The sequence below is a fragment of the Sylvia atricapilla genome, chromosome 4 (assembly GCF_009819655.1).
Source record: "Sylvia atricapilla isolate bSylAtr1 chromosome 4, bSylAtr1.pri, whole genome shotgun sequence".
Classification (NCBI taxonomy): Eukaryota; Metazoa; Chordata; class Aves; order Passeriformes; family Sylviidae; genus Sylvia; species Sylvia atricapilla.
The window spans coordinates 18707269-18734854 of NC_089143.1; the positions used below are offsets into that span (position 1 = coordinate 18707269).

The following is a 27586-nucleotide window of genomic DNA, read 5'->3' on the forward strand; positions in this document are numbered from 1 at the left end:
TCAGCCTGTATTTCTAATTTATGACAAGGAGTTCGCAGGCTTTAGTTCTTTTAGCCGTTCTCCCTAGGTGCCAGCGCCGCCCTGAAGCGGCTCTGGTATCACCCGATGCAAAGACACTCCTGGCTGGCACGTCCCGTATCCGGTCCCTCGGGGCCCCTGCCGGCCGTGCCACCCCTCCCATGGACGTGACAGTATTTGGGCTTCTGCAGGGCGCTATTTTTACACGGCAGTGACGGCGGGGCTGGCGCTGCTGCCGCCTGTGCGTGGGTGCTCCAGAGTCATCTGACCCCGGCCGTGGTGGCTGTGGTGGGTGGCTGTGGTGGCTGTGGTGGCTGTGGCCGCGCCGCTGCGATCCCGCTCCCCACGGAGCGGCCACCGACAGCACTGCTCCTGGGGGAACGTCCCCTCTGCAAGGGAATTAACGCAGGAATGCCCGAAGATACAGGTACAGTGTGATGACTCCACGTTTTGGTCAGCCTAGACCTGAAATAATGACTTGGTTTTCATCTGGGGCTGTGGTAACTAAATCACTGATGCTGTCCTGAGAATAACGGCTCTGGGTTTATGTGGAAACACAGCCCGGTGGGGAAAGATGGTTAAACATTTATTGCAAATTGTGCTTTGTGTTCTTTTAATTGTATGAATGATGATTTGGAAATTATAATGATTCTGGTAGTTAGCTGACAGCTCAATTTGAAAACTTTCCTCATTTTTTTAAAATTGAAATTGACTTCAGAGTTTTTATTAGTCTATAATGATAAAAAGCACCCTATTTCTTTATGCAGATATCTTGGAGTGTTTTTTCCATATCCTATCTCATTGCAATCTAGCTGAACCTGTACAAAAATAGCATTTACAATGCTGCAGTAGCTGTTACTCAAACTCAGCAGAAATTTTTATGAGCTGTGTTTGAATTCGGTAAATATTTTATTATAATGACGAGGGCAGGAGGTTAGCTTGTGCTAGGGTTGTTTATGTGATGTGAGTTTAGCACAGAGCATATGGTGAGATTTGAAACTCTTGTGTGAATACTCGAGCTGTGTTGCACCTCTTGTGCATGGTTTATTCACATCCTGCTGGATAACTCCACTCTCTTGTCTCTGGTCCCATAAACTCAGTAACTGGCAAAATTACTGAGTAAAAGCAGAGGTCACCTCAGTTATGTGTGTGCCCTGTATCAGTTGTGTGTTTCTGTTTTGATGATGATGAGTAGGAAGTGCTGGAAAAGGCATGCCTTGGAAAGGCACTGTTGGAATGGTTGCTTATATGTAGGAAAAGCAGGTGTACATTTCAAAAGGGAACACAGTTCTTGAAGCATTTTACTGTTTATTTTTGTTCAATGTGAAAGAATTAAATTGAGACCTATTGACTTAGAGATTTATCAAATTTGGTGAATATTTTTTCTTATAGTACAGGAACTATAGAGAGAAGTAACAGTGCTTTGCTGTGGGAACCACCCCAGAGGTCTTGGAAGGAGCAGTGAGCACTTCTGGAGGGTGCCCAGACCCTGTTGGTGCAGAAAAGCTCTATTGGGAAAGGCAGTGAGTTTGTGTGCTGGCCTGGGGGCACTTCAGCCCTCTGTGTGGCCAGCTGGAGGGCTCGAGGGACCACATAATATGGACACAGAGAGCACAGCTTCTTTCCCTTCATCCTCCTGATCTTCTGGTTTCTTGTGAGATATAGAGAGGAACAGGGCATTATAGTGAGAAGGCACCCTAAGGCAGGGAAACACATTTGTAAAGTCATTCAACACAAGGGGCCAATTGAGAAATAGGGTAAACCAGGTTACCACAGCTATTTAATATTCTGTTCCAGAACATCTAACACATCCACTCCCTAGGCAGGGCAGGGGCCAGGGAATTGCTCTTCCTCACTGCTGAGTGGGGTTGGCAGGATAGATGGGAAGAGCTTGTGGAGATCCTATTACACAATTACTCTTTTTCTCACCTTTTTTCTCCAAAGGACCGCCGGGGTCTTAGGGCCCTACAATACTCCATAATGAGCCATGGTTCTTAGGAAAAAAACAAAACAACCCCCTTATTTAAATTCAATGTACAGCTGACGGCCATGTAGTTCTCTGATTGCTACTTTTATTGTATTATGTTATTATATGTGTTACTATATTATGTGTTTCTGTGTTATCCTTACATCAGCACAGCTCCTCATCACTGGATTTTAAACACAGACACAAGACAGGGAGAGAGCAGGGGCCAGCTCTACAGTGGGAATAATGCTTCACTGGGATATTTAGAGGCACTTAAATGGTTCGTTCCTTATTTTCTTCTGGATATTTTTAAATTCACTCCCGAGTGTTTTGACTCAGTTGACACAAGAAGGGTTTGTTAAAACAACGATTAAACTCCAATCTCTAATTCCAGCAGTTCTTGTGTGCGTCTCCTTTAATCCTGCTCCAGGAAGATTGCAAATTTAATTCCCCTCTGGGCTTCTGTGAACCTCACCCTCCCCAAATCACTTGATACAGCATGTCAGCAATCAATAATTATGTCCTGTTTCTCAAATACTTAGTGAGTAAATGGCATTTGGGTCTCATATTTGTTTATTTTGATTTTCAGTAACCACCTCTAGCTATAGAGATGAAAGGTTTCAGTGTCAACACAAAGAAAATCTTCTGGTAATTCCTTCATGCAGAATATTATCCCTTACCAGTGCTGTGTGGTCTTGGTTCAGAGTTGGAATGTGGCCTTTGCCTTTGTTGGAAAAGCTGAACATTATTATGAATTTAAAAGCTGATAATTATAGTTTGAAATATTGATGTCTTATATTTTTTCCCCTCAAAAATATGTTTTCATCTCATGAAGTAAAAGGCTGAGGATTAATAGAGGAGCCTGATAGTTGCTAAAGAAAATCGTTGTATCTTTTCTGCTGCTGGCAGGTGCAGGCAAATGATACAGTATTTGTATGAGCCTGAAATAAAAGGCCTGCACTTTTTTAACCCAGCCTCCAGAACTCAATAAAAAAAGCCCCGGAACAACCCACAAAAAGGACAAGGAAGGTGCCCTCCACCCCCCAGGTCTTTTGTTTTCCTTTCATTGTTTCCTTTAGGCTCTGGTTCTGCACTATCCTTCTAGGAACCTTGGTGAGGAATTACCACTTTCCCTGCATTGAGAAGTAATTGGAGGGATTGCAAATATTTGGAGTAAAATTTCTTTTCACGTGACTCTTGTGTCTCCACGCAAATTTCACCTTTCTTTACATCACAGTACTCTTTAAAATGTCTATATCACAAAAAGACAGATTTGATGGGGCTTTGAGCAGCGTTTTCCTGTCAGTGCAGGAAGGTTGGAACTGGGTGACCTTTAAAGTCCCTTCAAACCCAAATCATTCAAGGATTCCGAGATTATATCAAGTTATGTCAGTTGGCCCTTTATCATTTTGGGCTTTTTTAATCACCAAGAGCAGTAAATCTGTTAAACTGGTGTTTTAGAGCGGAGTTAGATAATGTGGTGCAAATGAGTTATGAGGCCTTAATAATGTCTGTATAATAAACAAAGAAGGTGGAAGTCTTTAGCATTAAACTTTATAGTTGAGATTTGATTCCAGATTAAATGTGCATTCTTAAGCATGACACTTTTTAATTTTCAGTACTTGATTTCCAAGCTCAGGAATGGCTTCTGTGGGTTCCTATGCAGAGTTGAAACAGAACACAACAAACTGGGAAAAGCATTAGGGCTGTGTTGAATTCTGCAGTATCTGGACATGTTTCTTCATCAGGTCTGTAATCTGCCATGAATATTTCTCATTTATCTGCTGGAGAGCCTGACAGCAAAGGGGTTTGTCACTTCTGCATAGACCAATCCTAGACTGGATCTTCTGCCAAGAGTTTGATTTCCCTCGGCAGTTTGCTCGCAGCAGTGAGAAGGTGATATTTTCTATCCCAGGCTCCTGAGCAGAGCATGACCAGGGACTTGTGAATCCTCTCCCTTCTGTCACCGCCATCAGCTTGTCTTGTTCTGTTTCCAAAGCATTCCTGTCTCACCCAAATCTTTCCCTTATCTCTGGCACCTTATCCCAGTCCCCACGGCTGTTAAATCCTTAGTCTAGCAATGCCAAAGGACCTGGGCTTAGTCAAAGGCATGGGGTTTTTACCACAAGCTGTGGATTTTCATGGATCCAGTGTACCTGTCACAGCGTTCATTGAGGTAGGGCTGCATCCTTTGATCCAAAGACTTCCACAAGCAAGGTGCTCTGCTTTCTTTTTAAGGTTGAAAACCAATATATGGTATACTAATCTTTTTCCACCTTTAAAAAAAGCATAAACATTTTGTCTGAAATCAGGATCATCAAATGCGAGTAATGTTCGTATAAATGGTTAAAGTTTGGCAAAGCTCTCAGGCAAATATTGTGAATCTTTGGGATGGTCCTGTGTAGGGCCAAGAGTTGGACTTGATGATCCCTGTAGGTCCCTTCCATCTCAGGATATTCTGTGAATCTGCAGAAGTTATAAGCACGCTGAAAACATCACTTGACAGCAGCCATAAGATGTGTAATGCAGCTTTAATAATAAGCAATGCCACTGTCCCTCATTCCTGTGGTACATGAAGCAAGAGTAAGCAGTGTAGAAGTGAGTCTGAGGAGTTTATTGTATTTGACCATTCTTCAGCAAGCTGTTGCTGGATAATGTGCCCTACTTGGTCCAGAACTAAGCAGAATTATCTACTGTGTAGCCTGGTGGAGACAGGCTAAGTCTTGACATCAGAGATGTGCGAGCACTGGACAGTTGGCAAGAATATTGGCAGCAATGTCCCCAGCAGACAAGGCTTGCACAAAGAAGTCCTGTGGAAACTGCTCATTCATTCCTTGCCAGTTTTTGTCTTTGTCAAAAAGTGAGTGCAGTCAGATCCTTTTAGGCTTTAAGGATTCTTGAGGATACCTCTGCTGGAGCAGAATGTAGTATGGGAGAAAGGCAAATTTAGAGAATCAGGTATTCAGTTGTATTTGGGCTTAGAAAAAGTAACTTAAAGTTAAGAAGGAAATTTCTACAAATTAGGATATAATGGTAGTGTTTAATGAACTGTTTAGTTAGTTGTGATCCGATGAGTAGTCTCAGATCATTAAATCACATCAGTAATTCATTATTTCACTTATTAAATATTTTAATTTTTTCCTCTGCTGCTTTGAAGACTGATTTTGATACATAAAGGTAGAATGCTTAAAATTGCTGTGTAAACTTATCTTCCTAAATATGGTTTGAAACACACATTAAAATGTGAAGTTCCCTAATATAATTAGTTTCTCAGAATTGTCAGCAGTTGAAATTTCAACCCAAACCATATTAAGTTTCAATGTTTTAAAATATGAACTTATATGTGATTAATTATATGATTTTGTTGTGCTAGATAAAAGAGTAAGCTTTTCAACTTTCTGCAGAAGGACCTCTTTGTGATGATCTCAGAGGCACTGTATTCCCACTGGGGTTTTGTGTAAAATACTTAGTAGCTTAGTTCTGAACTGAGACAAAAGAAAAATAATTACCTCTTTGTCTGCAGTGTATATTTTAAATATGCTTTGTGTTACTTTAAGATTATTAAAAAAATTCCAAAAGAAATTTCAAAGAAGAATTAAAAAAAAAACCCTTCTAAATATTTTCCTTTTTAATATCTTTTATACCCAAGCTGCTGAAGTTTTTTTAATTATGAACTTTGATTTAGAGACTCAAAGAAAAGGAAATGTGTGAAGTCCTGCCCTGTAGCTCTGGACACTGAGCACTAAATACATTGTGGAAAATAATTTTTTTCTGTTTTCTGCCACATTTTCAGTTTGCAGCTGTTACCATAAACAAAGAAAAACCCCGAACTTTGCAACAATTTTCAATGTTCTGCTGCTTTGCATAAAGTGCAGCTTTGGACTCCGGAGGCAAGAAAGCAAATAGAAAAGCAGTGTTTTCACATTTCTGTGGAAATGTGAGGCTGTTGTTGCTTTAGGGAAGGGGGATCTGTTTGGTGGGGTGGGCTGCCCTGGGGCTCCCTGGCAGTGCTCCTGGGTTCCTCCTGCTCTACACTGCAGCTGGAATTCCTGAGCCGGGTTCCTCTGGCCTGTGGGACACACCACAGCATGGTGTGAGCTTTCTCCATCGGCCAGGCATGGATGCCTCTGGAGAGATGCTGTTCTGAAAGGCTGAACGATGGTTGAGTGTGAAGAAAAGTCAACTGTTCAATTGTTCCAATCAGAATTTTGTATTCTAAATGCAACTGTTTGGGCCCAAAAGGTCTGGCTATGGTCAGTTCCTCTTAAGACATTCGTAAGTTATATGCTACGAATTGGATGCTTGTTAGGAAATCTGGGGAGAGCAAACCGTCACTAATAGTTTCAAACTTTTAGCAGCTACTCTAGTAAATAACTTGGGAAAATACTTTGTTTTGCTTTCTTACAAGGTTGATTCTTTTTCAGGGTGGGTCGTTTGTTTTGGGCAGGTTACAGTACAGAGAAATTCTTGTGTCAAAAGTAAAATATTGCAAAGTTCAGAGTTTTCTCTGTTTTTATTTGAGGAATAAATCAGACCCTCATAGTGGTCTGGATGATCTGTACTGCTTGCTCTGTGTAAGTTTGGGCATCCGCCTTTCTGTGAACTTCCAGTTGCCTGTTGTGCTTATGTTGTTTTTGTTGGAGACATCCTTAATTATAACCAGATCTTCAGTAGTTGCTCCAAAGTTCACAATGCCTTGAGCAGGACTTTTTTGACCATCACAGAACGTGTAATTTTAGCAGACAGGACAAAATGCTAGTGGGTGGTGAATAATGCCATGAGACCCTCAAGGCCTGGTATTTTCGGGGTAAAAAAAAAAAAAAACAAAACCACTTTGGTAGCTGTAGAAAGTGCTGGTTTAGGTAAAACTTGCAGCAAGACCCCTGGAGGAGTGTGTGGGAGGGGAAGCTTAGCATCTTACTGAAATACTGACTCCTTCAACTCAGTGAATGTGGAAATGCCCTTTTTTGCTGAAGTATGAGAGGTTACTCCTTCTTGACTGGTTGGTTGGCGAGGTTATTCTGTAGCTAAAATTTAAGCAAAACCACTTTGAAATAAGCAATCCAGCCTTTGAGTAAGCATGCCACATTACAGAAGAAAATGTCATTAAATATGTCATTTACTGAAGATGCTTTATATGTTTTCCTGTTATTAGTTCTTCACACACGGAAAAAGCCAGATCTGTTGAGTTACAGTACAGCTCCTTTATAATTTACTGCCTTGATGTTTCCTCCCTTGACACCTAAGTACACTGTGATAAAAAATTAATGCAAGTGCTGCAGCAGGATTGCAAGAATAAGGTCATATCTCAACTGTTCCACATAACACATTGAGACGCCGACTTACCTCGTGTTATCAACAGCACAAAAAACGCAATTTCTAATTTACATCACAAGATGGCAGCAAATTTTTAATTCACTAAATTTTCACTAACCTAGATTAACGTAACCCCTTGGCTTCCTTTCAAAATGACAGAAAACTTTGTTTAATGATCAGATATGTGTGCTATTTTGAAGGATGTCAGTGTTTCAGAAGTATTTAAAACAACTACAGAACTTTATTTCTGCTTTAAAATCAGTAAAAAAAAGGCATTTACTATGAACTTTAAAGATCAGTAGCTCACAGTGTAAGAGTTACCAAGTCCCATTAAAGATAATTCGAATAAAAACTATAGCTTTTAACTATAGTTTTGATATCTTGAAGAGAAAATATGACGAAGCATTTTTTTTAAAATCAGGCTCTCAGGACTCGGTCATGTGGATTCTTTCCTCTATAAGGAATTCTGATTTATGTTTGAAGTGCATTCAGTCAAAAGCTTTCAAAGTTATGAAATAACTAGGTTGGCTTGGCTTAACTCCTTTTGGCAGATCTTTTTTTCTGTGTTGGCCAATCCCAGAAGTTAAAATTTTAGTCTGCTTCACCTGATTTGTCCTAGGTGTTAATTGTCGGTGCTTGTAGATCTTACAGAAGATGCATCTATGGCCTTTAACATGCTCTACTTTTTGTTTCTCCCTGCAGTTTCACAACCACAGGCTGTACATAGCCAGCTGGAGAAGCCATCAAGTACTGCAATTCTCTGCAATACCTGTGGAAAACCATGCAAAGGAGAAGTTTTGAGAGTTCAGAACAAATATTTCCATATTAAATGCTTTGTTTGCAAAGGTAAGTGGGACTGCTGCTTCTATGAGTAGGGCATTAGCAATGGTGTGTGACTTAATGATCCTGCAAACTTCACAAGTGTATTTTACAATCCAGTCCATGCCTGAAAGGATTTATTGTGAAATCTCTGGCTCCTTACTGTAAGATTATAAACATCCTAAGTCCCAAGACTGGAGTATGTTTTCAATGGATGTAAAGCTGTTTATATCCGTATTGGAGTCTACAATAGAGTTGGGATGTCAGGAAGAAGAGCAGTTTGGGAGAAAAATGCAGGGCTAGGAGAGAATTAACATTTGCAATGAAATTCAGAGGTTCTCTCTTCCAGCTCTCTAATGCACACCATAGATTGGGCCATGGCTACATCTGTTTAGGTTCTCTTGTGTTGGACTGTGATCTTCAAATTCCAGTGTAACTCTCTGCACTTTTCCATTATTGGGGGGAATGACTTGGCTTGCTGCAGGTTGGTGGCTGGTGATTTAATATTATCACATGAATAGCAGAAGGGCGGTCACAGGAAAAGGGAATTATCTGATACAACACCCTTCTGTAGATACTTGCTTATTTGAAAACTTATCTGGAAGCTGCAAAGATCTAATTTGTTTTAAATGTACAAGTACATAAATGTTAACTGATGTTCTCTGAACAACCTGCTTACTCCATTATAATCAGTGCTTCAAATGACATTTATTAATCCTTGTAGCCCAGTCTAGAAACATGAGCATTTCTCTGGTTCCAGGTGTGTTACTGTAACTATTTCTTCTCCTCTTTAGAGGAAATACTAGAAAGGAAACTGTCACTATCTGTTAGCTATACTGATATTTTAAAAATCCGATGGGATGAAGTACATACTATTAATAACTGAGGCAATCTTTAATGAGTTAGGCAGACAGGACTAAATGTTCAGCTCAATAATTCTGAGCTGTGTTCTTTGCAAAATTGCACAGCAAGCAAAATAAGCATACTGCATTTTCCTAAACAGCAAAAATATTTTGGTCATCTATTCAGAAGAGATTAATATTTAAAGCAGAGCACGGCTGATGCCTTAAGAGGCTACCTGGAACAGAGGCTAGACAGTGTTAAAGGAATAAAGTAGATATTTGTTAAGAAGGCCTTCAAATACCTTGGGCAATACAAGAACCTGGCCAAGGCCACACCCAAGATGAACCACACATCATGAATTTTTACACTTTTATCAATTTTGATCCATTGGGGTTAATTGTCCAATTACAGCTTCTAGTTATGAAGTCCCATCCTCCCTGATTGCTCTCCTCAATCCACTGTTGTTTATAATTTTTGGGCCCAAAGCTGCAATGATGTCCTTGGTTCTCAGGCTGGAAAAGGATTGTTTTGTCTAACTACACTGTGGAGAGAACTTGGTAACACTTTATATGACGTTCAGAGTTATATACTAATGCAGTGCAGAATCTCTGAAAATATGAAAGCTAAAACTTATGGCATCACAGCCCATACATCTTTGAAGTTCTTTAAAAGCCAACTGTTCTTACAGCAAATTTTACTATTAAATCAGTTTTTCAGACCTAACGCAGGAAAAGAGCAGCTGATCTGTTATTCAGGAGTCTTGTCTCCTACATGAAGCCTTGGTAGCATTCTGGTGCTTGCTCCCTATTATTATCTTGATGAAATCCAAGCCCCTTTATTTTTAACAGATTTACTATGAGAACAGACAGATCCTACAGAGGGAGAAGACAAAATCGTACATCCAGTTTTTGGTTTTATAGGCCTATCTCCATTTAGATGATGCCAGCTCACCAGCAAATGCAGCATGTGGTCACTGAACTGATTCACTGATCCCAGATTCAGGCAGTGCAGAGGGTTTTTCCACCCCCATGCAGAGGGAAATGATGAATGCACTGTAAAAGCTGCATTGCCTTATCTGTCTGTAAGAGATAAGAAGGAGTTTGTTGGCTTCCGGCAGATCTTGGATAAAGTAAGGGAAAAATCACAATGCTAACGAGGTAGCAGGGTAGTGTCTGTCAGCCACCTGTCAGTCTCTCAGCTGGCACAGGAGAGTGTCAGAGAGGTGTGATGAAACTGCTGCTTGGGACTTACGGACTCCTCCTTACTAATCATTTTGCTAAGTTTGCACACATTATTGGTTTAAGGGTTTTCTCTCATTATTTAAATGCCATAATTTCTTTTATCACCTCTCAAGGATTTCCATTAATTTGCTGGAATTCTTCTGGTATCTGTTTTTGTTTTGTTTGTGGACTTTATTTGTTACTTGAGAAGCATAAGTTGCTTTGTAATATGGATTTGCCATGTTCTCACGTGAGAAGAGCTTTGGAACAGAGCAGAGCACTGAATATACATATTATTAGCTCTATAAAAGGAAAAAAATCAGGTTAGGCAAATGTCACTTAGATTTTTAAATTAGTGGATGAAAGGATACCAAAGAAATCATATTCAGTTCTGATCAATCTGCTTTCAGCCTCGGAGGAGAGTTTTTTTGCCATGACCCCTACTGTGATGATTCTGGGAATTATTTATCTTATTGTTGATTCCTCCCTGTGGTGCATTTATTTTGATGCTACTCAGCAATGCAGTTTGTCCTGTCTCACCTCCTCCACCAAAGATGGCATGTGGAAAGAGGCTGCGTGTCCAACATCCAGTGCAGCTGCAGGACTGTCCAGGACAGATAATCCCATGTGTGGGCTGGCTGCATTGCCCTGCTGAGATGCCTGTCTGCTTGGCTGACTGCCTCTGTATTAAATCGTCTTGCAGCCTGCATCAGAAAACATTTAATCTTTATAAAGCTGCAGGAAATTTTGGTCCCTCTCACAGAATTTACAGCTGTAAAGTGATGGAAAATGGAAAGTGAAAAAGAGCCCCTGGATAAGAATGGAAAATGACCATGGTGGGGTGTCTAGAGGTATCTGAGGTCTGTTTGAATGACCTCATCAGTGACAGATGATATTATACTGGAAGAAGTCACACCTTTTTAAATATATGTGAAATTTGAAGCTATTTCTTTGATAGTTTTGGATAAATTTCCCAGAGGTTCAGAGGATCAAATACATTGATTGAATTAATTGTTTCCTTTTTTTTTTTTTTTTTTTTTTTTTTTTTTTTTTTTTTTTTTTTTTTAATGTAGAAAGGTAGTTTTGTGTATTGCCATACTGCTGTCTGATTATTTATAGAATGGTTTGGGTTGGAAAGGACCATAAAGATCACCTCATTCCAACAACCCTGCCATGAGGAAGGACAGCTTCAACTAGACCAGGCTGCTCAAAGCCCCCTGCAGCCTTGGGCACTTCCAGGGGTGGGAGAGCAACAACTTCTCTAGGCAACATTTCTTAGAGGGATTGTGAGTTTCAGAATGGTAATAGCAATTATACAGATGCCTTTTGTGTTAAAATTAAACTACATAACCAAGGAAGGTTAGCATAAAGTCACTAATTCCCATGCAGTTCTTACATTCCCCAGAAAATGATTCCAAACAATTCAGAATTTTTAAAGGCAAACAATTCTTTTATTATTCAAGACTAAGAGACACATCCAGATTAAAAAATTGAACAGCAGTACTGGGAGCATCTGCTAGTTTTGCTCAGTATCAAAGTTTAATAGGACGTAGGGAGGTAAATAGGCATTATAAATAAGGTTTATACTCATATCTATTCATATGAGTTGTTTCTTGTTTAGCTGCACATCTAATCTGCTAATAAAATGCTGTAGGGAACATGCCATCTAACCTCACTTCAATTTTTTATTTAATTTTCAGTTTAAAATATATCCCATTTTAATCAGGCTTTATTAAAGTATTGTTATAATGAAGCAGATGTCTTTGATATTGTATGGCAAAGTATCATTAGACTTTAAGGGCTTTGGTTCCCATGTTTGCTAATTCTTTTTTTTTATTTGTTACCCCTGTAATAAAAGCACCAAGGAAAATTACTAAAGTGATAAAATATTAATGACTTAGACTGTGAAATTAAAAAAAAAAAAAAAGTGTTGAATATTAACTATTCTGAGGGTGTCTGTCAGGTCAGGACTGCATTTAATGGAGTGGATGGTGTTAGACAAATATTAACTGGGAGCTTGTTTGCAATAGTGTGATTTAGTAGACCCAGTAGAGACAGGTTAACATTGAATTGTAGATAGGAGAGATGTAGGTGCTGTAATTATATTATCCTGGGTAGTCTCTTAGATCTTTGATAAGGATAGAAATTACCCTGTGTTATTTGTATTTGGCCAGTATTTAATTTTCTGTGTTTCGATAGTATCCTGACATTTCCAAAATGGCAGTGACCAATTTAAATGGCAGAATTCGTACCATCTTGCTAAAGACTGTTCTTTGTACATATGTGAGGAAAACTGTAACTCACATTTGTGTCCTTTCCTGGTTTGTCTGGATGAAAGGAAATGAACTTCCAGTCTGAGCCATAGAGATAAAAACATGACCTGTGTGCTATGCCTGCTTCATTGTATCTCGTATGTATCTTGTTTTACCCCTAATCAAAATTTTCCTGATTGCTGTCTTGCCATGAGTGCTGCCCGTGCCCTGCTGGCACAGCTAGCAAGTATACTTTTCCCCCATTAATTTCCATGGCTTTTTAAATTAATCTGCTTGTTGGATTATACTTTTTTTGACTCAGAGATGGGGCACCTGTGAGGCGTTTTAAAAATTTTTATTCCATTTTTAGTCTCATGTGAAGAGTGTGACAATACAGATGTTATAATTCATACCATCACAATCAGAAGCCAACTATTTCCTAATTACAATACATTATAAGCATTTCTTGAGCTTATCAGCTTTTGCCACACAATGCTGTTGATGCCTTAAAGCCAATCATCTAAAATTACCTCTCATGGGTCCTACTACAATGCACCTTTTGTAGTTCTATTTCTCCAAAGTATCTAGTCTTATTTGCAAGGCCATCCTTTGAAACTTGTTTCTAGTTCCATTTCTCTCTCAACAATATGTGTCCTATTCTGTGGCATTTCTACATCAGCGTTTCTTGTCTCGAAGTTTGCATAAAGATGCATATTATGTGAGCCTTCTGTCAGGCTTTAAGAATTCTCTGCAAATCCATTTCCCACAAATCTTTTAGAATTTATCACATCTTCAGCTTAGAATAGGGTATGTGGTTCTGGGGATTAGTGTTTCTGTGACCCTGCAGTGCCTTGCAGTGGGAATTATGAAAAATCCCAGGTCTGGATATATCACTTCTATACCATTTTCTCAGTGGAACATGCAGCAGAACTCAGAGTTATAAAATTTATCAGGAAGTCCTGTTAATGGGAAGGGCTAAGACAGAATATTCAGTGAAAATATTAAAAACACAGAGTAACTTGGCAATAGGGGTTATTTGTTAGTTGGATCAAATGCATCTACTAGGATATAAATATGTTCAAAGCTACACTGAGTAATCTGAAGGACTCACATTTGAACATAGCTGCAGGGTTTCATGTTTCCAAATGGGACTCGTTTACGGGAAGCTCATCTGTAAGATTTCCGAGTCTCAGAGTTTTGCCAGGCTGTAGGGACTTCTGGTATTTGTGGTGTCATGGGCACTGGGGATTAGTGTAGGGACTCTTATTCATCAGGCACTCTCAGCAACATGTCCAACACTTCCTGAGTCCTTCAGGAGTTTGTAATCCCAGACCATGTTAACTCAGAATAGCAGGAAAAACTGCTTCCAATGTAATGCTCACCAAGGTTGCAGAGTGTGGTAGGTTTAGGGCTGCCTTGCCAATGTCATGTTTGCTTATAATTTCTACTTCACTGAAAAGATGATGGTGATAATAATGATCATTTTTGCTGGTGCAAAGTAATTTAATGTAGTTTCAAATGGTTCTGTTGTAGTTTTCAAACCTGAACTTTAAAATTTTTATCACTCATTTTCTAAAAACATCTCAGTAATTAAAACATGAACAAATTTTGGTCAGTTAGTTAACTTGCACTATCACCAAGTAATGGATAATTTTCCTTTTTTTTATAATCTTGTTCCTGTTGCAACGTTTCTTTGCATTCATTAAAAACTTTCTGCAGCCCCTCATGTCCTGGCCATGTACCCATCACATCCGTGCAACATGGCGTATATATTTTAACCACAGTCTGATGAATCCTTTTTTAAGAGCACGTTTCACAAATTTAATAAATACATAACATTAGTAAAGCATGATGAAATGAAAAGGGCGGAATCATGGTTATGAGTACTGGTAAAGGAATATCTTAATAACATTCAATAAAAGGTAGCTAACTACCCACCAAAGGAAGCCAAACCTCTGTTGCTTATGTTTTCCAATTTATTTACTCCTTATTTGCATCCTTCTAGTCTGTAGAATGAGAAGTTATAGTAGAAAGCTAGGTGCTCGTTAGAGGATAAGATTTTCAAATTTACATCAGTTTGCAGGCAGTAAAGATACTATTCATATAAAGAAGTTTTGAACATCCATAGTCTCAGCCCACATTAGATAATGTCACAGAATTATTATTATTATTATTATTATTATTATTATTATTAGCCTGTAAGTCTTTTTAATTACTCAAGTTCTCTTTTTGGATAAGGTTTTCCCTGTGCAAAAAAAGTCAGTGCAATGATGCCTTTATGCAGGGGACTTCCAGACTATGTGATGTTCTTTCCTTTGAGGACACAGCAGGGATACAGCAGCACTCTGGAGTAGCTACTGGGCATTTCAGTGCACTAAGGTGATGTGATGCCTGTATGAGACCTAGAGAGAGCTGTTGCACAAAATTCATCACTGCCACAGTGGTGTTATTCCACCTCCCACTTTCTGCAACTCATTAGCACAAGACCATCTGCCATATCTGTGAATAGAGCAGGGACTTAATTTGCAAACCTGGAACTGGCACCCAAAGCACTGTTAAAAAAATCTGAAAATATTTGGTGTTGTTTCTTTGCATGTTGGGTTTTTTGAGTTGTGGGGTTTATCTTATTTTATTGTTTTTAAAAACCTGTTTTAATTAGTCTGGCAAATGGCAGCAGTATTTTATCATAAACACTTAAGATGGTATTAGGTTGAAAATGGATTAAAGCACATTACTCTGTTTCTTAAATTCCTTTAGCATATCTGTAAATTTTTAATAACCAGATTGAGTCCTTAAAACAAGAAACCAGTAGAAATAAGACTTTTTTTCCAGTTCTCCTGGGGATTATTTTGATAATTTGAAACAGCCACATACTTAATGCTGTGAGGACCTTGCTCACCTCCAAGACTATGGGAGAGCTTTTATAGGGCAGTAGCACCATCTCTAAGCTATTGGGAAACTATTCTCTCCAGAAGGAAAATGGAAATATACTTTCTAATGAAAAATTACTCCATGTGTAGTTCCCATTTATTATAGGAGTCAAGGTACATAGTGCACAGGAAACTTTCCGAACTCTCCTTTATTTTAATTGGTGCACTCTAATGTTTTGTCAGTCTCATAAGAGCGTGCTGAATCTCAGAGGGTTTTCCTGCACTGAAGTGTTTACTCCACAAATTCATTTATGGGCATCATGGCCAGTGTAGCCTGGGAGCTTGTGAAGGTGCACTGTCCTCTGTATCCTTCATAGCTTTATCAGCGCTACATCATGCATGGTGAAGTGTTGCAGGATATGATATATCTCCACAATTCTCTGTATCTTTCTGCTCCCAAAAGTTGCTGGTTTTCTTGCATCAGATTTGTCTGCCTTTCTGCATTTCCTGGTTGGAAGCTGGAGAAGAGGCCAGCAAGTCTGTCCAAAACTTTTCTGGGGCTGCATGCTGCTTTTGTTTGCCCTGGACAGTAACAAAACAAGGTGTCATTCAAGTCCTTGGGATTATAGATGGTATTTTAGATATTATTGCTAATACACTGCCAGTGTATTGGCTGGCTTGAGTATTCTTGATTTCAAAGATGTGTTGGGAGAGGCAGTTAGTATCATAACTCATGTAGAGAAGAGTGATTGAATTGTGATGTTTATATACCCCATTGCGAGGTTCCTTCTGTCTTACTGCTGCTTACCAATAGACTGAAGGTTCAGGTGTGAATTAACTAAGAGATGATACTCCCATGGTAATATTTCTATGGCCAGCAAACTTGGAGCTGGGTAAGTCTTCCCCAAAAGCTTTGTGAAAAGCTTATCTGGACTTACCACGCCAGATCATGCAAGAAGGAGTATCACAGTCACAGCCATCTGCTGGAAATGAGCTTAGACTGCTTCAGATTAATTGCAGTTCAGTTTGAACTTAAGTCGAAGCTGTAGTGGTGGAAGCTTGCCAGGTAGTTGTGATTCCTTCTCACAGGCATAGTGGCCAGGAGAAATGTTCCGCATATAATTATGGGATTTTGGAGAATGGGATCCCAGACTTCATTAATGGTGTATGAAGACATACAATTTATCTGCCAAAGGAGAATAATATCAGCAGTGTAGTACGTGTCCTTCTTGGGATCACAGTCAGCCAGCAGCATCCATCTCATGGATGGAGGAAAGTACCAGACATGGACATAAAACCACAGTGCGGAGGAAGAAAAATTTTATTGAACTTACATCAGGCAGAAAATGGAAGGGAAAAATAAAGACTTGATATATGCAGTTGCATGTAAACCACTTGATGGTCTGTCACGTTGACTGCAGAACAGCACTGTTGGGGTGGCAAGACCTGCAGTGCATGCTGCTGATGCAGCCTGCTGAAATGTGCAGCAGCACAGTGGGTGTAGTATCCCCCAAGCAGCTCAGGACTCAGCTGGGTTTTAGGCCCAGCACGCAGCAGTAGAATTAATCTACTTTCAGTAGGCTCGTTTCCCAGCACAGAAAATAGATGCATTTTATATTTGTACACTGCAAATGGAATACTGATGGCATACAGTAGCGGAATAGCAACGTGCTTAAAGTGCATTGACTAATTGATTTACTGCTACTTATTTTTATAAAATCATAGTAGGATGGAAGGGATGTTTAAAGGTCATCTAGGCCAAACTCCTTGGAATGAGCAGTGGTATCTTCAACTAATTCAGTTTGCTCAGGGCACTGTCCAACCTGACTTTAAATGTTTCCAGAGATGGTCCACCTACCACCTCTCTGGACGACCTCTTCCAGTGTCTCGCCAGCCTCACTTAAAAAAAAAAAAGTTCTTCCATATCCTGTCTAAACTGCACCTATTTTAGTTTAAAACCATTACCATTACACACTGCATAAATTCCAGTGCTTCAGGTGCTGTTACAGACACCATGATGGGAAAAAAAAGTAGTCTGTTTCTAAATCAGTAGAGGAACCCCTCACATCTATACATGAAGTATTTTGGTGTCAGGTAACTGCAAACTGTCGTCAAGAGTGGAATTATCCAGCTGTGAGAGAAACCACCCTGAGATACCCTCCCTAAAAATGGTGTGGATATTGTCCCTCTCAAGTCCCCTACCAGCACATCCCGGTACTGACTTGCTACTAAATATCATAAAAAATAAGAGACAAACACTTATTTATTCACTACTTAAAAATTCCTCCTAAAGCCTATAACTGCTCAGAAAAAGGCATTGCCTTGTATGCAGGGTAACACCAAAACAAGAAGATGAGTTACTCTTTGTTAGTCTCTTCATTAATGTAATTCCTATGTTTGCAGTACTTTTCTTTTGTCACCAAGATGAACTCCAGAAACAGCTGAAAACTGTTTCTAGGTTATAAATAACCCTTCCTCCAGATAACTCCTTCGGGAAGACAAATGCTAGGTAGGAGTGGATATGACATAATGCTGATTTCCTGTCCTAGGAGAGTAAGATGTGTTAGCTGCCTTCAGGCATTCTCTCTAGACTTCCTCCAGCTTTCCTTTCCTGGTTTCTGGTCTCTGTAGGATAATCTCAGATGAGCAGTGTCTCTGTCCACGTAAATTGCAGGTGAGGGGCACAGCATCTCACCTGAGAGGAGGCCAGTGGGTCTCTTTTCAGAGCTGCTCTTCTCGGCTTTAAACCACTACTATTTTAATATCCAGGCCAGTATTAAGCTTGAATCCCTCTGTTCTCTGGTCAGCTGGGTGTCAAGTTAAATTGGATCAGAAAGAGTGTGCAGGGGCAGGGAAGGGTTTGCGACTCAAGTTATGGCCTGTGGAGCAGAGTTGGTGGTGCAGTGATGTTCATTCAGCCACTCTTTGCAACTAGGGAGGCTGAAATGATGATGATGCAGAAAGGGGCCCGGTGAGAGCATGCCAAATTCACATTTATTTTGAAGTTTCATTCTGAATAACTTGCTTTTCTGTCTCTCTTTGGGTGAGCAGTTTCACTGCAGGGTTTCCTGAGAAGCCAGGATTAAGTACATTTGTGCAAACTACTTTGGAGTTGTACGCAACTTCGGAGTCGTTGTAACATTAGTGACAGAACAGAGAGAGGCCAATACCCTCAGGGTGAGAGAGAATGCCACCAAACACCAGTGGCAGGACTGTTGCTGACCCCATGTGCCGCAAACCTTGCACCAGAGCTCTCAGCTGCAGTGAGACAGAGCCTCCTGGGCCTCCATTTATACAATAAATACAGATTTGCTTGTGCAAAATGTAAGAAACGTATGTAGGGACATAACCCCTCCCTCATGTTTTCAGAAATGCAGTTATGTCCTTTTAACTTTTTTCTCTTGTGATCCACTTTGCAAGTTCAAACACTGTATGATGCAATTCAGAACTGCTCTGGGGCATCAGTATCAGCTCAGCATGCTGATCAGCATGATCTTAAATCCATAGCTGAGCTCTGCTTCTGTGGCACCAGTAGGTAGCTGAAATATATAGGCTGAAAGAAACTCATGATACCCAGCAAGTTGTGCCAAATCTTTGGAAAGTCTGTAAAAAAAGTCTGTCCTCCGTAAAAATGAGAGCACGAGTGCGAAAGAGAAATGTTAAAGCAAGTGTGAGATAGAGAACATGAACAATGTACAGAAATATAAATTTTCTAATCCACGTTCTCCATGACACATGCAATATAACTGGAATTATTTTGAGTTATAGGAAAGATTGGAGCCCATAGTTATTCAGTTCTTGATCATGCACTAATACAGTTCTAGCATGAATGTTGTTTTCTGACTCTTAGCAGTCAGGGCCATCTCCAGGGAGAATGTTGAGCACTGAAATCCCACACAGGGATGAGCCCACAGAGGGTTCAAAGAGGGCCTTGAGCCCAGGCCTCCTGTGCTTGGGCTCCTGTTAACAAAGACTATAAAAAAGGGGAGGGTGATTGGATGTAATTTTGAAGGAATGATCTGGATCCTCTGCTTTCTTCGGGTTTCTGCACTGTATGTGTTACTTTGTGCCTTGGGCACTGCTGTTGGACTCTGTTCTTGTAATTTAGGTGCAAGATGACTGATTCTGACACTGCAAACAGGCTTGGGTGTGAGTTGCCAGGCTTGATGTTTAGAAACCAAAGTGCCTGTGGACTCTCAGGTACCTCAGTGTAAATCTCAATCTTGAATTCAGAAGCATAGATACTTCTGCTATTTTGAGACCAAGGCACTGAGCAACTCTGCAATGTTTTGTACATGCAACCCAGATTTAATAAGCAACATTCCCACTCCTTTTCTGTGGGCTGTATGTGAGTAGTGACACTGCTGTGGTTCAGCATCATTTGACTGTAAACACCATTTGCTGATGGAAACTCATTCTTACATGAACAGGAGCAGAAGTCTGTAGTAACAAGTGCGGTGCTGTGACTTGCAGTAAAGGAGTAGTCAGCACAGCAGCAGAATCACCGCTTTGAAGTCCAGTTCTCTTTTAAATCAAGTCAAGTCTTTTTTCAAAGATTCTGGTCAATGTGGATGATGGTCATGTTCTACGTTTGCTATTTCTGTATGACTTCACCAGACCATTGTACCTCTGCTTTCTCATATTATATTTTCAAAATTCCAGCCTAGCTCCATCCCTGATGCAATGAAGAAAACCCCTGAACAGCCTCAAAAGCCTTTGGTTAATCAACTTTAACCCTTTCCTACAGGTTTAGTTTAAAAAATAGAAATTGACATTTAGGACCAAAACCTTACTTTTGCCAGGAGCAGATGAATCTGGAGGTGTCTCCAGTTCATATGTGGGGAGTGATGTTCATCAGGTAAACATGAGAGCTGATTTAAACGATTTAACTTGTGAAAACTTGCAGCAGTTGCCATGAGCATCAGCCCCCGTGTTTAGAGACAGCAGTACTTAAACCCCTTTTGTGTCCAGGAGGAATATCAAATACCTGTAATCTGTCAGGGATGTTTCTTTATGACACTGGTGAATTAGATTTTAAAGATTTATATCCTTTATGCATTTCTTTTTTAACTGGTTTAATATGTTAGGTGTTGTATATGGTAACCCTGAACCGAACTCCTACAGACTTTATCTTGGTATACTCACAAAGGTTGCACTGAGGTTGACATTTTTACATTAAGTAAGCCCAGGCTGTTAGTGTCCAAAATACATGACTGCTGTAATTTTCTGTAAGAGTAGTGTCTTTCAGATGCACATCTGTTCTGTGATCGTAAGCCCATACACTGAAGTGCTTAAATACTCCAGTAGGAACCATTGACATGTGAAAAATCAGCCTAATCTTGGAACATTTGTTTCTTGCCTTCTGAGTCTGCCTTTTCTCTTTCTGCAGCATGTGGATGTGACCTGGCTCAAGGAGGATTTTTTGTGAGACAGGGAGACTACATCTGTACTTTGGACTACCAGAGACTCTATGGCACACGATGCTTCAGTTGTGATGAATTCATTGAGGGAGAAGTGGTCTCAGCACTGGGGAAAACCTATCACCCAGACTGTTTTGTGTGTGCTGTCTGCAGGTAGGTTTTCTACATGAAGTTGTGTTTCTGATGCCAGAATGCCCTGAATGCCAGGCATTCAAACCTGTAGCCTAGAGATAGGGTTTTCTGTTACTCACTCCTTAAAAAAAATTGCAGAAGTAAAAAGAAATCTGTAACTTTGAGTGCCTCCCTTTTTTCCAGGGGATTTTAAAACACAAAAAAATGTGGTTTACTTTTTTATATTATTATATGTGTGAGGTTTTCAAAGTACTTTAGAAGCTGCCACTGTCTTCATTGTAAGAAGACATTTTGGCCAAAGTTGCTTCATTTTTGCTGTTTTGACATTTGTTGGCCTGAAGTTACAAAGGATTCCAATGCCAGTGGCTGAGTCCTCAGCAGGCTACAACTAAAGCCTGGTGTAGTTCAGTGGGGTCATTTTCTGCACAGGTCCCAAACTCAGCAATACAAGGGACTGATGTCATTTTGACCTGCCTTTTAATCCTCTTGTGTGGAAATAGCAGAAACATATCTCTTGGAGACTTAATGAAGAAGTTTGAAGTGCATTAAACCTTCAGAAAACACACCATTTTAGCAGCTTGGAGTAAATGGAAATGCTGCCATAGTTTCTCTGGCTAAACTTGAGCTTCTGAGAGTACTAGAGAAGCACCTCCACTTTCAAAGGGTTTCAAAGCCCAGCAAGGCCCTGGTGCAGCACAGTTTAGATGCTCTGTGTGCTGCTGCCATGTGCAGGGGACTGTGCAGTCCCAAACCGGCATGTCCATGTCACTGTGGCTGTCTGCCAGCCCAGCCTGCCCTGCCCATGGAGCTGCCAAGCTCAGAAATCCTTCTGTGCTGATGCAGGAGCAGGACTTCAAATTCCAGAACTGCTGCGGCTCGTGACAGAATCTCAATTAAATAAAGAAATTGCATGAATAATAGTAATAGTTATGATAAGGGGAGGACGTGCCATGAAGACTTAAGATTCAAAAGCCATTATTATATTAAATCCTGTCTAAGCTTTGCTGTGTTTAAGGGGACATTTTTCCTTTTGGATACTTTAAACAAACATGAAGAGTAAAGATAAGAAAAAATCCTAAATTCTTTTTATTTTATTTTTTCTTTTGATGGTAGGAAAAATTATTTCAAGTGGATCTTGTGAGTTAACTGTTGACTTCATGCACTCCTGGCCTGCAGCCTGGCAGTATTACAACTCTACAGATTAGCACAGTTAATTTTTGGTACCTTTATTTTCAGCACTAGTATCTTCTGTAAAGTGAGGTACTTCTTCATTAAGGAGAAATCAAAAAAAATTGATTGATTCTATTTTTTATGGCTAAACGTGCTTGTATCCTCAGTCACACCACTAAAGCTTAGAGGAAATTTATATAACTAATTTATATAACTGTGTTACTGTACTTAGAAGCTGCTTACCTTGGGTTTCAGGCCATTGGATATACCAACTCCTGCTGTATTTAGTCAGTCCTTCAGCTGACAGTTTGGAGCTTACTGTTACAGTTTATTTTGTCTCCCTGGAAATTTTGAATGATTTTCCTTATGACTGAAATGTTAAGTACCTAACAATTTAACTTCAGGTGAGTTAAATTGCAGCACTGTGAAATTATTCATGCTGCAAATACCATGTGTGATGATGACGTGATAAAGCTTTTAGAAATTAAGTTCCTGATACAATGATATATCGTATAAAAATAAAATCAGAGATGTATTTTTTTTCTCTAACCTTCTGTATAACTAAATATTATTAATATTAAATGCTATTTTGCTGTTTTAGTTAGAGAGACCCAGATCTGCTTCTGTTGCTTTTCTTGGAAGGACACATAAATTCATATTGTCTTCATCAGAGCCAGCTAATGCCCTGCTGAGTAGCAGGATTCAATTAGTGTCTCCCAGGGGGGTTGTAACACTGATTTGTGGTGCAGAGAAGCAGAAGAATCCTGTCATGTGTTTATATGCTTTAAATCAGCTTCAATTACCCCTGTCATTGTAAGCCAGACATAACCTGTGTTTTTTATGGAGAAGAGTGTCCTATCTAAACATTATCAGCATTTATTTTATTGACTGATATCCTCAGTGAAAATAAGTGTGGTAGACTATGAAGACATATTGTTTAAGCCGAAAGAAAGAACTTGTTCATTTGTTTAAAAAAACAGTAATAATAAAACGTGGTGAAATGGTGTAAAGCCCTCTACCTTAACATTTTCCTTGGTGGGAAGAGTCAGGAGAACCATTTGTGTCCTCATTTCTTACAGATGGGTGGAAACCTTAAATACTGTGCTAAAGCACACTGTCAGTAGTAGTTGGTGGATGATGCCAACTGCATTTGGCATTACCTTTTACAGCCAGACTTTAATGTGGGTGCTGTGTTAGAAATCTGCCCTCCAGAATTTGAGGGGTGCTGACTGCCTGCCAGTGGGGCTGATCCTGCTTTCATGGAAACCAAGCCAGGCTCTTACCATCTTCAGCATGAACACAGTGGCAGCAGAAGGCATTTTGCGCTCATGACACATTCCTCCAGAATGCTGCAGGATTGTTAAATTCTTTTAAATGAGCACTTCTGCAATCCCCTATTTCTGTAGCTGCTGAAGTAACACTTAGAAGCTGTTTCTACATTGCATAGTAAACCAGTGTCAGTAGCAGCTGCTTTTTTTCCCCCTTATTTTCAGAGAAGATAAGGTTTGAATAGAAACATGTGGGAAGTGTATGGTAGCATCAGTGAGAAAACCTAGCTAGCAGGAGCAGTGGGGAAAAGTCAGCAATCCAAACCCAGTTGTCTTCTGATATTACTACTGCTGATATTGCCACCACATGGCCCAGTGTCACAGGGAGCTGTATTCCTTGTACCCTCTGGGCTGCATTTTTAGACTGCTGCCTTCCTCTGTGAAAAAGCTGGAGTGTCAGAAATCCAGCTCATCCCTGGGCATCTCTTGGGAGTCAGATGCTACTGCTCAGGGCTGCCACAAGCTAAGGTCTGGAAAAAAAAATAAAATTGGTATTCAGAGAAAAACTGGTAAAAGTACAATATATTTTGCCATCCTATTTGATTATCTCTCTCTATCTTGTTTTAACCAAGTGGCTCTTAAAAATGATTAGGTTTCAATTTTATGTTTGCTCTGCTGGAGTAAAGATTGAGGGCTTAATCCCTTCTTCCTCCAGTGCTGTTGTAGTCTAGTGAAACCTTTTTTCTGCTGTTGTGCTTTGTGATGATAATGCCTAAAACTAGGAATGAGTGGAAGAATAACAACATAGATTGAAAACTGTTGCAGATTAAATGCTTACTCTGAATTCCCAGGAAGTGGCTGAGCAATCTTCTTAACAGTTTCATTAATTGGAAGGAGCTTTGTCTTCCAGAGGGCTGCCAAAAACATTTCCTTCAAAAACCTCATGTGTTTGTAAAAGTGAAATAGGAGGGAGAAAATTGAGGCTGGCTATAGCAATAGAAGCTTAGTTTTATTAAAATTATGTACATACTTCTCTACATGGCTGTCATAGTCAGGACAGTGTGAGTCTTCTGTAGGATGGGAAAAGGCAGGACACTGAGTCTTTCAGAAAGAAATGCATTGTCATACCTGTGATAATACTCTGAAAATGGAATTTTCAGTAGACATCTTAATGTGATAATAAGTTATATAGATTTAGTAAGCATATATAAGATGTATGGTCCATCTAATGTGGTACCTAGAGTGTGATTTCTGTTACTTGTGGACTATGTTCACTGAATATCAAAAAACTGGGATTTGATTTAATGGATATCATTGTAATTAGTAAAGTTAGGGGGGTTGATGTTTATGTACACAGTTGGAGGAGTGTATGTAATAGTTACCCTTTTAGTTTTCAGTATTCTTGTAGTTAAAAGTTGGGGAAAAAAATGTGACATGCACATGATAAAGAGAGGACAACTTCACCCTTAGGTGGAGGATAGATTAGCACATACATCCCAGATTAATAAGGAAACAGGTTTGTGGGGTTTTTGCAGAATTTTTAAGTTTTTCTGAGCTCAAGAAGTTGTTTTTTTTTAAAAACTACGCCTTGACAGAAGCTGAATATTGCCATGTGGAGGGGAAGGAGACAGATACATATTCTTCAAGGGGTTGCCTGCCAAACCCAGCTATAAAACCTCTTTCATCCCATTTATATTTTTATGGTCTTCAGAAAGTTAATTCACTTTGGCCAGGCAGATGAATATAAAAAGAAAGAAAAAAAAAAAAAAAAAAAGGATTTCAGAAAGCTGAAATACTTTTCTTTTTTTTCAGTGGAAGATTGTGTAGTCCTACATATATAACACTGCTACTTCTAGAAAGAACTGAGATCTTTTGTGTATGTATGTCTTAAGAAATTAGGATAATACTGAAAATTAGAAGTTCAAATTCAGTTTCTTCTTAAACACAGCAATTGTGACAGACATTTTGAATATGTTAAACCTTTTTATTTGCTCACATTTTTAGTGCTGCTGCTGAGTTTGGAAAGGGTTCAGTTCCCACTTAAGCAGCACGGGGTGCTTCTTAAGGCATCTCATGAAGTGGTCTTCATCTCACTACCAGTCACCCACTGAACACAACTAGGTATTGTTCAAACCTCGAGTGTTGAGACCAAGATTTTGAAATCAGCCTGCATGTTCTTTGCATTTTGATTCTAAACCAAATATATTTATCAAGATGTGGTTGTTCCTGAACAAAGGGCTGGTGGTGTGCTGCTCTTCAGGTTTGGGTCTGCTGTTCTTTAGAGGAAGGGTCTGGAGCAAAAGTCCTGTGAGGAGCAGTTGAGGGTACTGAAGTTGTTAACCTGGAGAAAAGGAGGATCAGGGGGTACTTACTGCTCTCTGCAACCGCCTGAAAAGAGGTTTTGGTGTGGTGGGGGTCGACTTCTTCTGCCAGGCAACTAGCGATAGGACAAGAGGAAATGTCTTTATGTTGTACCAAAGGAGGTTTAGATTGGATATTAGGATAAGTTTCTTCACTGAAAGGGGGGTTAAGCATTGGAACAGGGTGCCCAGGGAAGTGATGGGGTGACCATCCCTGTCAGTGTTCACAAAATCAGTAGACACAGCATTAGGTGATAACATAGTGGGGTGGTGCTTGGTCAAAGATTGGACTTGGCGATTGTGGAGGTCTTTTATATCCCTATTGATTCTAGGATTCTTTGGTTCTGTATGGAGCATTCCTATAGCCCTAGAATAATGTAGGATGGAAGGGATCTCTGGTTGTCCTGTGGTCCAGCCCCTGACTCATAGCAAATCCAGCAGACAGCTGTTGCATTCTTTTAACATATTTCTAAGGATGGAGATCCAATAAACTCTCTGAATGGTGTGTTCCAGCATCCAACAAGCTCATGTTTTTTCCTTATATTGAGTTGACATTTCCCATGTTCCCACTTATGTCTGCTGACTCTTGTCTTTTCACTCTTTACATCTGAGAAAAGCGTGGCTCCAGCTTTGTGTACATGTCATCAGGTAGTTTTAGACAGCAACAGGATCTCCCCTGAGCAGGTACATCTCCTGCAGCCCCTGTCTGTCCGTGTGTCCTGTGCTACAGCTCTGGCCCTAGCCACCTTCCCCCATCTCCCTCCAGTAAATCTTGTCCTGAGGAGCCCAAGGTGGTGTCTGCTGCAGTTTCTTAGATGAAGATCAGCAGGGAAGATGACATCCCTGGATCTGCTGGCTACACTAATACCTCCCAGGATGTGGCTGGTCAGTTGCAGTGGGGACACGCTGCTGACTCATGTCCAATATGGTGTCCACTGGGACCCCACATCTTCTTATGTTTTCCAGCTGATTAACTCCTGTGGTGCAGTGGTCCATGGGGTTGTTCCTCACTGCTTGCAGGATTTAGCATTTTCCCTCACTGAAATTTGTGTAGATGGTAGATAGCACTCAATGTCCACTTGGGATCATCATTTTAATCCACGGGGATTCATCTCTATGGAGCACCTTGAGGGATGTGATTGTACCAGGTACAAGTTAGAGCAGAATTTGATCCTGCTGGTCCTTAGGTTGCAGTCTGACATTACACTTGACTTTGTGTAACAGCAGCCAGCTACTGAAATTAATAGCTTTGCTTTCTCCCCAACCTGACCATAGGCTTCATTAATTTTCATATATCAAATTTTGTTGACTGTCCAACCACAGAGTCAGATCAGCAATTTAGATGAAGAAGAATAGATGAAAAAGATGGCCATCCATCTGCTCTGACAAAAAAGAGAATATTCTTTTGTCCCTGCCAGAAAGTTTGAATGGCTTGCCCACAGCTGCATAGATTGAGGCATGGTGCAGAGAAAGACAAGACCAGGACCTGACCTTTTAATATCAGCACACAGTTACCCTGGATTAGGCTGATGGTGGTTTGATATTTTACAATATAGTTTTGTTGGCCACCTACAGATATTTTTCTGGGTTTGCAAATATTAGGCAGGTGGATAAAACAAAATTTGTTGGGAAATGAATCATAGATATATTAAAATTCTACAAGTCATTTGAGAGAGCTGCTTAAAAAATGCTCGTAATTCACATTTTTAAAAATAGATTATCCAACTGTGAAAATCTCACTGAATATTTATTAAAGGATAAGTAGCTAATTAAAACCCTGTCCTGGTTTTCGCAATACCTAGCAGTGTTCAGTGGGTGACTGGTGGTGAGATATCATTGTATTTGAAGGCAGATATGCTGCTGCTCTTAGCCTAAAATTCTATATATAGTCCTGCTCACAACTTACAGAGCTCAGAAACTGAAACCTTGTTA

General features: G+C 39.9%; 1 protein-coding gene across 7 annotated transcripts in view; it reads left to right on the top strand.

The window, feature by feature from the left end:
• Positions 1 to 373: 373 nt before the first annotated feature.
• The window catches only part of ABLIM2 (actin binding LIM protein family member 2), a 101452-nt gene continuing 74239 nt past the window's right edge, over positions 374 to 27586 (top strand). For all 7 annotated transcript variants that reach the window (XM_066317213.1, XM_066317212.1, XM_066317214.1 and 4 more), the window contains exons 1-3: positions 374 to 445; positions 8003 to 8146; positions 20694 to 20877. In XM_066317213.1, coding sequence (XP_066173310.1) covers positions 430 to 445; positions 8003 to 8146; positions 20694 to 20877 — 344 coding nt within the window. In that variant the 5' untranslated portion in view covers positions 374 to 429. The remainder of the gene's footprint in view (positions 446 to 8002; positions 8147 to 20693; positions 20878 to 27586) is intronic.